Genomic DNA, 12,927 nt, shown 5'->3' on the forward strand with positions numbered 1-12,927 from the left:
GTTTATTTTTAATAAACAATAATGTATTGCCAGGGTTAAGGCATACAGTGGGTATAGAAAAGAATCACCCCCCTTTCAAATATCCACATTTTGTTGCTTTGAAGCCTGAAATGAAGACAAACTGTTTTTGTGTTATCCAGCTGTATTTACTTATAACATCCAAGTGAAAAAGCTATAACACCAATATGTCAGGGAAAAAAAAAATATATGAAAAACCGAATCACTGAGGTGGAAATATGATAAAGCACATTCTGACTGGACTGACAACACATCTTAAAATTATTGTAAATCTTTTTTTTTTTCTTTAAACTAACATAAAAAAGATACTCACCTGCTCTTCTGGGTGGGGTCCTCCATTGGTGCTGTCTGCTCCTCACCTTTTGTGTGTGTCCCCATAGCAAGCTTGCTTTGCTGGCACACGTGCAAGCATGTCCCTGAGCCTGGCTGTGTGCGCCCCTAGGCACACACAGCACATTTTGGCCACTCAACCCTGCTCCCTCTTCATAGGATTTGACTGACAGCAGCAGGAGCCAATGGCTCCCACTGCTCTTAAAGTCTGTGAGAGTAAGAAGAGGGGATAAACCTGGAACTAGCACAGCACTGGGTCGATGGAAAAGTCAGGTAAGTGTTAGGGAGGTGGTGGGGGGAAACTAGTATTGGAAGTTTTCTTTACCTTAATGTAGGGAATGTGTCTAGAACCACTTTAATGCACTTCATATCAGACATGCATTTTTTTCCTTTTTAAACGCAGCTAACACGTTATGCCCAACGTGTGCTGGTGGGCAGAGCAGGCACATTGACTCCTAATGTAACAGTGTGTTGAGATGGCATTTCTAAGGAATGGCACTGCAATGCACACAACTTACTGTATTTTACCATAATACATCTTCTGCCCCCTTTTACATCACAGCACCGCCCCCCCCCCAACTTAACATCACAGTCCTTAGTCCCCTTCACAGATCTCTTTGCTATCACAACCCCCATTAAGTAACAGTCCCACTTGCAAGTACAGTTCTCCCCAGCCGTCACAATCCTACCTTAAAAAAAGCCGGGCAGAGGGTGAAAGGCCTGCCAGGTCTGCAAGGAGACTGGGTGCTGTTCAACTCTTAACCAAATCCCGCCCGGCCTATAGCCAAATGATGGCTGAGCGGTGGTTTCATTGTTGTGACTGGACATCATTCACAACATGCAGCTCGTGCACACCACTGGGGGGTGTGCAACGCGGTGAACGATGGTGCGGTGTGCCGCTCGGACACACCACATCTCTGACCACGGTAAAGAGCCTATGACATAGGCTTTTTTTTTTCACCGTATATTTTTATATATACAGTATCTCACAAAAGTGAGTACACCCCTCAAATTTTTGTAAATATTTTATTATATCTTTTCATGTGACAACACTGAAGACATGACACTTTGCTACAATGTAAAGTAGTGAGTGTACAGCTTGTATAACAGTATAAATTTGTCTCTTCAAAATAACTCAACACACAGCCATTAATGTCTAAACCACTGCCAACAAAAGTGAGTACACCCCTAAGTGAAAATGTCCACATAGGGCCCAATTAGCCATTTTCCCTCCCCGGTGTCATGTGACTCGTTAGTGTTACAAGGTCTCAGTGTGAATGGGGAGCAGGCGTGTTAGCGTTCTCACTCTCTCGTACTAGTCACTGGAAGTTCAACATGGTACCTCATGGCAAAGAACTCTCTAAGGATCTGAAAAAAAGAATTGTTGCTCTACATAAAGATGACCTAGGCTATAAGAAGATTGCCAAGACCCTGAAACTGAGCTGCAGCACGGTGGTCAAGACCATACAGCGGTTTAACAGGACAGGTTCCACTTAGAACAGACCTCGCCATGGTCGACCAAAGAAGTTAAATGCACGTGCTCAGCATCATATCCAGGGGTTGTCTTTGGGAAATAAACATATGAGTGCTGCCAGCACTGCTGCAGAGGTTGAAGGGGTCAGCCTGTCAGTGCCCAGACCATACGCCGCACACTGCATCAAATTGGTCTGCATGGCTGTCGTCCCAGAAGGAAGCCTCTTCTAAAGATGATGCACAAGAAAGCCCGCAAACCATTTGCTGAAGACAAGCAGACTAAGGACATGGATTACTGGAACCATGTCCTGTGGTCTGTTGAGACCAAGATAAGCTTATTTTGTTCAGATGGTGTCAAGCCTGTGTGGCAGCAACCAGGTGAGGAGTACAAAGACAAGTATGTCTTGCCTACAGTCAAGCATGGTGGTGGAAGTGTTATGGTCTGGGGCTGCATGAGTACTGCCGCCACTGGGGAGCTACAGTTCATTGAGGGAACCATGAATGCCAACATGTACTGTGACATACTGAAGCAGAGCATGATCTCCTCCCTTCAGAGACTGGGTCGCAGGGCAGTATTCCAACATGAGAACGACCCCAAACATACCTCCAAGATGACCAGTGCCTTGCTAAAGAAACCGAGGGTAAAGGTGATGGACCGGCCAAGCATGTCTCCAGACCTAAAACCTATTGAGCATCTGTGGGGCATCCTCAAATGGAAGATGGAGGAGCGCAAGGTCTCTAACATCCACGAGCTCCGTGATGTCATCATGGAGGAGTGGAAGAGGACTCCAGTGGCAACCTGCGAAGCTCTGGTGAACTCCATGCCCAAGAGGGTTAAGGTAGTGCTGGAAAATAATGGTGGCCACACAAAATATTGACACTTTGGGCCCAATTTGGATATTTTCACTTAGGGGTGTACTCACTTTTGTTGCCAACGGTTTAGACATTAATGGCTGTGTGTTGAGTTATTTTGAGGGGACAGCTAGTTTACACTGTTATACAAGCTGTACACTCACTACTTTACATTGTAACAAAGTGTAATTTCTTCAGTGCTGTCACATGAAAAAATATAATAAAATATTTACAAAAATGTGAGGGGTGTACTCACTTTTGTGAGATACTGTATATTTTTTCATTATTAAGGACATTTGTCTTTTTTGAACACATTTGAGAGCACTACTGTGGATTATATATACACTGTTATATATTTATGTGTTTTTCGTTTCTTGTTATGTTTATGGTATTTAAGTGGCAGCACTACTAATTTTTGCATTCTAAAAATGCATTGCTTTTGTATTTAAAAAAAAATCTGCAACAAATAAAGTAGGCGTTATCCCAATTCGGGTGCAAAAGTGTGAAAACACTTTAACCGCTTGCCGACCGGCTCACGCCGATATACGTCGGCATAATGGCTCTGGTGGGCGAAACCCCGTATGGGTACGTTGTACCCTTTAAGCGCCCCCTGCACAGCGGGGGACCTGATGCGTGTGGCCGGCGGGCGCGATTGCCACCTGCCTCGCGTGATCGCGGGCACGAGAGCCAGCACAGGGATTGTGTGTTTAAACACACAAATCCCTGTTCTGTCAGGGGAGAGGAGACACATCGTTTGTTCCTACTAAGTAGGAACGATATGCCTCCTCCCCCAGTCAGTCCTATCCCCATACAGTTAGAACACACCTAGGGAACACACATTTAACCCCTTGATCGCCCCTTAGTGTTAACCCCTTCCCTACCAGTGACATTTACACAATAATCAGTACATTTTTATAGCTACAGTCGCTGTGTAAATGTCAATGGTCACAAAAATGTGTCAAAAATGTCCGATTTGTCCTCCGCAATACCGCTAAAAATCGCAGATCACCGCCATTACTAGTAATAAAAAATTAAAAAATGCCATTAATCTTTCCTATAGTTTGTAGATGCTATAACTTTTGCGCAAACCAATCAATATACGATTATTGCGTTTTTTAACCAAAATTATGTAGAAGAATATATATTGAGGATAAAACACACAGGTGCCACTCTAAGTGCAGTATAACAGTAAATTTAATGCACAAAACGGATATAAGTACTCACAAGAGCAGGATAACAGGAATTTTAGGCAAAAGTTTCCGAGCGACCGAGATGACGTCACTTTTGGATAGTAAAGAACCAATAGGCGACGCGTTTATGGAGCATGCACTCCTTCAGGCCTGATCTATCCGGAAGTGACGTCATCCCTCAGTTCTGTGTGTTCCAGATCTAGGAAGCATCAGCGACCACTGGCACAACTCGTTCTGAGTCACCAGCAAGCAGCTCCATGGATGCACCCCCTTCTTGGAAGCTCTACAATTTGTGCCTTAAAATGCCTGTTATTATCCTACTCTTGTGAGTACTTATATCCATTTTGCTCATTAAATTTACTATTATACTGCACTTAGAGTGGCGCCTGTGTGTTTTATCCTTAGCTGTTAGAAAGGTTCTTATCTTTCACTGGGCTACCTTCAAGGTGCTCTCATACGGACTATATAAACTTTTTATCAGTCATCTCTTAAAATTCTTCTTAACCATCCCCTATGTGCTTATTGGGTTGGTGGGCTAACACCGAGCCTTGTGCAAGAGCCAACTTTATTCTATGTGTAAGAATATATATTGGCCTAAACTTATGAAGAAATTTGTTTTTTAAAAACATTTTTGGGGATCTTTATTATAGCAAAAAAAAATTGTTTTTTGTTTATAGCGCAAAAAATAAAAACCGCAGAGGTGATCAAATACCACCAAAAGAAAGTTCTATTTGTGAAGAAATAAAGGACGCAAATTTCGTTTGGGTACAGCATTGCATGACCGCGCAATTGTCAGTTAAAGTGATGCAGTCCCAAATTGTAAAAAGTGCTCTGGTCAGAAAGAGGGTAAAATCTTCCGGGGTTGAAGTGGTTAACCACCTCCCGCCTGCCGTATAGACAATTGACGGCAGCGGGGTGGTTCTCTTGTTCAGGGACGGCGTCATATGTCGTCAGTGCTCATCAGGGCTGCCAATCAGTGTTCATCAGTGATGCCAATCAGTGAGGCCCATCTGTATATTCTCATCAGTTCCACATATCAGTGACAACTAACAGTGCTGCATATTAGTGCCACTTCATCAGTGCCATCTCAGTGCCGCCTCATCAGTGAAGGAGACAAATTACTTATTTACAAAATTTTCGAACAAAATTTTTGGTCTTTAGTTTTTTTAGCAAAAAAAGAAAAACCCAGAGGAAGTGGGTGAAAGTGCCCTGTATTGAAGCAGTTAAGCAAACCACATACATCCATTATTATACAGTTATTGATGAAACGTGTTCCTTCTTTAAATTAAAAAATGTTCTGAATAAACAACCCTCTAGAAACTCTATTTTCACAAACACAAGGATGTTGGCACCTAAAAGGGAAATAATTACAGGAAAAGAATTGTGATTTAGTCCCCATGAGTCTCTTAAACAAAAGTACTATAATTATGCACCTGTAATCATAGTGTAGTTTGTGGCATTACTACTGGGAAGTCATCCCAGGGGTAAAGCATGTACTGATTGAGCAGTACGTGCAGGATTGTCAACACTCCTCTAATGCCAGCACAGGTTAGAAAAGAAACAATACTATGGGCTACACATGCACTAAAAAGTTAGGCTATGTGGGGGATGTTCCTCTAAAGATGTAGCTTAACCCAATATAGGAAACAATCATTTTTTAGGCAGATTAGATCATGTTATCCGTGTCTTCTGCACTCAATACCACCGCAGCAAAATCAAACCATAAATAGAGAGGTGGTGGCGATAGTCCCTCCCTATTCAGTGGGTCAGAAGGGAATGAATTGCATTTTCTATTTATATTATTTTCATCTCAAATCACAATATATTAATCACATTATATTCTGTAGATAACATTAATAAACAGTAACTAGACAATTAGACAAATGTTTACCGTTTCACCATGGCTGGATTGTAAAGATAAATCTTCATGAACTGTCTTTCCTTTTCATTGTACCCATAAAAAGGTCTGTAAGAAATCACAAAAACACAAATGGTTAGTGAGGTCAGCACAAGTACTGACAGGCATGTGTCATTTAACCTACAATTGAAACTTTGGGAGGCAAACGAAAATGTGCCGACAAAGCATGTCTGTTCTGCATTAAAAATAATGCCTGTCTCTGCTTTAAAGCTACTTACCTGCCTATCTGCCCCTGTACAGTAAGCTGCGCAAGCGCAGATCACTGCACAAATTCAGCAATGCTGAATCTGATGGAACTCCCTTGCATGCGTGGTCCAGCCAATGACAGTGTCCAGTGATCGAGACCTGGAAGCCTCCCAAAAGATGTCTGCAGTTGGCAGTGGGTTCTGGGGGCGGTGCAGCGCTGGGCTTGAAGTGAGTGTAGTTCCACTTTAACAGTCACTGCCCTGCAATATTTACAGGTCTGTAACAGTTAAGCCAGCCACCAAGGGATCGAATCTCAGCCAGTTCAGCAGGAACCGGCTGAGAGTCGAACCATGTATGGGCAGGCGGAATGTACCCAAGTTGAACGATCAACTTGGGAACAACCGGCATGTCGGATTTTACATGAGATTATTGCTAGCGGCTGTTATAGCTGCTAGCAATAATCACTATGCTCTCACAGTGGGGATGACTTACCCTGCTGGGAGAATACAATGGCTTCGCGGGAGGGATTCCCCCATCAGCACTGTGTGTTGATGAGGGAATCGAGCGATTCTCTTTCTAGCAATCCATGGCTGCAGGATAGAAATTCACTCTGTCTATGGCCTGCCTTAGGGCACATTTACACCAGCTATAGGTACTAGCTCTCCTCTGAAAAGCAATCCATGCTCAGAGTGCTTTTTAGAGGTGTTTGACAAACGGTGAGGAGGCGTTAAGTCTCCAGCTCACTGCTCGTTTTAACCTCTGCACTACTGTGCCAAAACCATAGGCATTGCTTGCAGTTGTGGGAAGGTTTGAGCACAGCACCATTCACTTGAATATTTCGCATTCGGCAGGTGGTAGTGCCAGGGGTATAATTGCTGCCGCAGCAGGTGCGTAGTGCGAGAGGTAAACAGGTGGATTTGCTGCGTATTTTTACTGCCCCCCAAGGACAAGTGTAAACAAGCCCTTAAAGCTTGTTCACACCATGTGTGGTGACTTGCATTTTACACACTGGATAAACGGAGGATCCAAGGCATATAGAAAACTACTGTTGTCCATCTGCTCCATTTACACCACAATGCTGGTGTGACATTCAGTGCAAAGCAGGAAAAATTTAAGCGTGACTTCATTTTTGTTGAGAAAAAAACATTCCCCTCTGGGTGATCTATGTAGATTGCAAGAATTAGAACAACCTTTGTTGCAGATTCCTACCTTGTGTTATTAGAAATCCATGTGTGTTTGTCTGTGCCTCTGTACCGAGTGGTTCTAATGGGAGTGGTTTCATAGCTAACTGTCAGGTGTGCAGCTGAAGGGTACCAATGAGGAAATCTGATAGGCCTGCATTCCTTTAGACCTGCTCCAATTGAAAGTATCTCTCCAAAAATTAGGATTTTTTTCATCATACTTACCTGTAAAATCTTTTTCTTTGAGTACATCATGGGACACAGAGTTAGGCTAATATTTATTACCTCCTGGGTTATACACCATCTCTAGGTGAATGGACACTGGTAGACAAAGTCTTAGACTGGAAGCGATCCCCTATATAACCCCTCCAATCAGGAAGTTTTGTAGCAAGAACGGAATCCTCAAAAAAGAGGGATCTCTGTGTCGCATAAGAAAAGGATTTTACAGGTAAAGTATGGCGAAAAAATCCTATATTCTTTTTCACACAGCCTTGATGGGAGGGAGACACCCTGTCAAACAATAGCCATCAGACCTTATACAGAAGCCCGCAGTACACTGCGACTGAAAGCCGAATCCTAGGCTGCTCGAACATCCACCTGATAAAATTTTGTGAACGTATGCACTGAAGACCAGGTAGCAGCCTTACAAATCTGAGCCACAGATACCCGGCAGTGAAAAGCCCAGGGAAGTTCCTACACCCCTGGTAGAATGAGCCCTCATCCTAAAGGGAGGAGCTTTACATTTCAGACCATAGGCCTGAATAACCAATTGACGGACCCAATTGGCAATGGAAGCTTTGGAAGCTGCCTGCCCCTTCTTGGGTCCTTTTGGTAAAACAAAAAAGGAGTCTGATCCTTGGATCTCCGCAGATCTAGACAAATAAACCTTGACTGCCCAGACAACGTCCAAGGAATGTAGTCATCTCTGTTCCGCCGAACGAGGCTGAGGGAAAAAAGAAGGCAAAACAATGTCCTGATTCAAATGAAAGGCTGACACCACTTTTGTCAAAAAGGATGGAAAAGGTCGTAACACTACCCTGTTGTGGTGAAGGATCAAGTATAGTTCCCCACACGAAAGAGCCGCCAACTCAGACACCTTTCTAGCCGAGGTGATGGCCATCAGAAAGGCTAGCTTGCGTGACAGCAAGTTTAATCAAATTTCCTTGATAGGCTCAAATGGTTGTTTCTGTAACTCAGACAGAACCAAGTTCAAGTCCCAAGGACACATAGGTGACCAAATGGGGGGAGGCAAACAAGTTGCTGCCCCCTGCATAAAGGTTTGGACCAGTGAATAGGAGGCTAAAAAGACCTTTGGAAGAATACTGACCGGCCAAAATCTGACCTCTGATTGTACTCAAAGCCAGTATGATTTCCACACCTGACTGTAGAAAAGAGAGAGAATTCTCCCAATCACGTATTTCCAAGGATGCCATTTTCTGGCTTCACACCAAGCAATATAAGTCTTCCAGACCTTATGATAGATATTCCTAGTGACAGCTTTTCTAGCATTCACTAGGGTAGACAACACTGGTCCCGAGATGCCACAGTCCTTCAGCACCCTGGCTTCAATAGCCATGCCGTCAAATTTAGAGACTGTAAATTGGGGTGGAATATAGGACCTTGAAAAACAGTAGATCAGGGCGGCGTGGAAGCATCCAAGGCCCGTCTATTGCCAATCTCACAATCTCCAGGAACCAGGGCCTTCTAGGCGGGGCTGGTGCCACCAGAATGACTAGAACCCCCTCTCTCCGAATCCTGCGCAACAAATGTGGAAAGAGAGGGACCGGGGGGAAAGCATAAACCAGGGAGTACTGGCTCCACAGAACTACCAGAGCATCTGCTCGGATTGCCAGAGGATCCCTTGTTCGGGACACAAACTGCTATAGCTTGTTGTTGAACCTGGATGTCAATAGGTGGACCTCTGGCCATCCTCAACGCTGGCAAATTTCCTGGAACACCCCTGGGTGTAGGGACTTTTCCCCCGGGCATATCTGCTGGCGGTTGAGATAATCTGCCTTAGAGGTCTCTACTCCTGGGATATGGACTGCCGATAGAATCGGCACATGTCCCCCTGCCCAGGCTAGTATGTGGTTCACCTACTTCAGAGCTGAACGACTCCTGGTACCAACTTGGTGGCTTATATAGGCCACTGTAGTGGCATTGTCGGACTGAACCCTGATAGGGCAGTCCTGAAGCTTCACCGTCCAGGACCGTAGGGCCAGACGTACTGCCTGTAACTCCAGGACGTTGATGGGCAGGATCTGTTCTGTCCTTGACCATTTCCCCTGAGCTGTGAGCCCCTCTAGGGTCATTCCCCAGCCTGAGAGACTGGCATCTGTGGTCAGTACTCTCCAAGTTACCGGGAGAAAGGATCTTCACTTTCGCAGGTTCTGATCCTGCAACCACCAGTTTAGGCTTAAGCGTGCCAGAGGAGATAAGAACATTGGATAATCAAGGGCTTGTCCTCTCCTGTTCCAAGCCAACAAGATGTCTTGTTGTATAGGCCTGGAATGGAACCGGGCATAGGGGACTGCCTCGAAGGAGGACACCATCCTTCCTAGAAGACTCATACAGAGCTGAATGGAGGGTTGTCTGGTGCCCCTTATCTGATGCATTTGATGCTTCAGGGCACAGATCCTTAAAGGTGGCAAAAATACCCTTGCTTTGACTGTATCTAGGCTCAGACCTAAATACTTCAGACTTTGAAGTGGTCTCAAGGCTGACTTTTCAGTATTTATGACCCAGCCTAAGCTTTCCAAATACTGCACTGTGCAGGTTATGCTCTGTTCTACAGCCTATAGTGAGTAATCTCTAAGCAGAAGGTCATTCAGATACCCGAGCACCAAGATCCCTCGGGTCCTTAAAAGACCCAGTAGTGGTGCTAGGACCTTTGTGAACACCCAAGGAGCTGTGGCAAGCCCCAAGGGTAGAGACAAAAACTGAAAGATAGGTACGTGTAAATACGCGTACTTTGTATCGATGGGATTAGAAAAAGTCTCCCATCTGGAGCGAGGCTACAATTGAGCGGACAGACTCCATCCGAAAGGACTCTAAGAGCCCATCGCATCACGACGGGTTCCTGTCACTTGAGGGCCTTCAAGGACTGGGTACCCTTTTCATGTTTAGGGTCCACTCCCTTGGACCTGTACAGCACCCTGCAGGAATGCCTTAGCGCTGTGGTGTCCAGGATTCCACTTCGCAGGGTCCAGCGCCTGGAGGACGCATTACAGGCAAAACCTCGAAGGGATCTTGTGTCTTCTTTGCGAGGCTCGAGTACCATTTATCTAAACATATAGAGCCTGTGTCAAATGGATCCAATTGGTCATTCCCTTGATTTATTTAAGAACCATTTGTAGGACTAGATACTGAGAGCTCAAACAAATGTGCCCATCCACCTTGCAGACACTGGTAAAAACCTGATGCACTTCCTGTATGGGAGGGGTTATATAGGGGATCACTTCCTGTCTAAGACTTTGTCTACCAGTGTCCATTCAGCTAGAGATGGCTTATAACCCAGTAGGTAATGAATATTAGCCTAACTCTGCGTCCCATGATGTATGAAAAAGAAATTACATTTTTGTTGCAGCGGATGCCTAAAATCTGACTTGTATTTTAGGCAGGGAAAATTGGGAAGCCAATCACACAAGCAGGAAATGATGTTTCTGGGGAGTGGTCAGTACACACTCTGTGTACAGAACAACTCCAGGTAGCCAAATTGCAATGCATTCTCACAAAATTACATTGGCTGCAGATTGAAAAGGAAAGGTAATTTTTAATAACATTCAATCACAATATGATTAGTGTCGCAATTATATGTGCTATAATAATTTTTATTTGCTCTTTTTTTTCCCCCCACGAAAGTGGAGTTACCCTTTAAGCATGTCTCTATTTTCCTCAGCGCACTGGATGGCACCGCAACACACCTTGCTTCTGTGCAAAGACATGAATGAAGCAGGACACTGCATTTTAGCATATAGCATTCTGAAACGTTGTCACATCGCAACGCGCTGCAGTGCAAGCACTGTAATGCGTTTTAACTATGTTCGCAATGCACACAAACATATGCACATTATGAACGCAGTGTGGTGTGAATGGCCTCAGTTATATTACATTATTATCCTAAATAAACTATTAAATGACCAGTCAACCCAAAAAAGTATTTCTCAGTTATAGGTGAAATCTGGTGGCTGGTTTACTCCCTGGCTTCATAGGTCACACAGATTCCAATGGTAAGATTGCCCTGCCATAATTTCTATCCACATTGAAGACATAGATGTTCAGATCCCTTCTGTTACATTCCATATATATAACTAAATTAAAAAAAAAAAAAAAAAAAAAAAACAGAGTGTAATAGTTCACGATGTGTAGGTCACCGTAACTGGAACTTCACTCTCCCAATCAACATGGATTATTTTTAATCCTCATGCTGCTAGCATTAGTAAATACAGTGGGGATGGAAAGTATTCAGACCCCCTTAAATTTTTCACTCTGTTATATTGCAGCCATGTGCTAAAATCATTTAAGTTCATTTTTGCTCATTAATGTACACACAGCACCCAATATTAACAGAAAAACACAGAATTGTTGACATTTTTGCAGATTTATTAAAAAAACTGAAATATCACATGGTCCTAAGTATTCAGACCCTTTGCTGTGACACTCATATATTTAACCCAGGTGCTGTCCATTTCTTCTGATCATCCTTGAGATGGTTCTACACCTTCATTTGAGTCCAGCTATGTTTGATTATACTGATTGGACTTGATTAGGAAAGCCACACACCTGTCTATATAAGACCTTACAGCTCACAGTGTATGTCAGAGCAAATGAGAATCATAGAATCATGAGGTCAAAGGAACTGCCTGAAGAGCTCAGAGACAGAATTGTGGCAAGGCACAGATCTGGCCAAAGTTACAAAAAAAATTCTGCTGCACTTAAGGTTCCTAAGACCACAGTGGCCTCCATAATCCTTAAATGGAAGACGTTTGGGATGACCAGAACCCTTCCTAGAGCTGGCCGTCCGGCCAAACTGAGCTATCGGGGGAGAGCCTTGGTGAGAGAGGTAAAGAAGAACCCAAAGATCACTGTGGCTGAGCTCCAGAGATGCAGTTGGGATATGGGAGAAAGTTGTAGAAAGTCAACCATCACTGCAGCCCTCCACCAGTCGGTGCTTTATGGCAGAGTGGCCCGACAGAAGCCTCTTCTCAGTGCAAGACACATGAAAGACCGCATGGAGTTTGCTAAAAAAAAAAAAAAAACCCGAAGGACTCCAAGATGGTGAGAAATAAGATTCTTTAGTCTGATGAGACCAAGATAGAACTTTTTGGCCTTAATTATAAGCGGTATGTGTGGAGAAAAACAGGCACTGCTCATCACCTGTCCAATACAGTCCCAACAGTGAAGCATGGTGGTGGCAGCATCATGCTGTGGGGGTGTTTTTTAGCTGCAGGGACAGGACGACTGGTTGCAATCGAGGGAAATATGAATGTGGCCAAGTGCAGGGATATCCTGGACGAAAACCTTCTCCAGAGTGCTCAGGACCTCAGACTGGGCCGAAGGTTTACCTTCCAACAAGACAATGACCCTAAGCACACAGCTAAAAAAATGAAGGAGTGGCTTCACAACAACTCCGTGACTGTTACTGAATGGCCCAGCAACAGCCCTGACTTAAACCCAATTGAGCATCTCTGGAGAGACCTAAAATGGCTGTCCACCAACATTTACCATCCAATCTGACAGAACTGGAGAGGATCTGCAAGGAGGAATGGCAGAAGATCCC

At 44.2% G+C, this 12,927-nt stretch overlaps 1 protein-coding gene across 1 annotated transcript in view; it reads right to left on the reverse strand.

Moving 5' to 3' along the window:
- Window positions 1–12,927, reverse strand: part of REV3L (REV3 like, DNA directed polymerase zeta catalytic subunit) — a 312,168-nt gene that overhangs the window by 149,576 nt on the left and 149,665 nt on the right. Inside the window, exon 3 of the mRNA XM_073627093.1 lies at window positions 5,755–5,829. Coding sequence (XP_073483194.1) covers window positions 5,755–5,829 — 75 coding nt within the window. The remainder of the gene's footprint in view (window positions 1–5,754; window positions 5,830–12,927) is intronic.

This window comes from Aquarana catesbeiana, linkage group LG04 (genome assembly GCF_042186555.1).
Source record: "Aquarana catesbeiana isolate 2022-GZ linkage group LG04, ASM4218655v1, whole genome shotgun sequence".
Lineage (NCBI taxonomy): Eukaryota > Metazoa > Chordata > Amphibia > Anura > Ranidae > Aquarana > Aquarana catesbeiana.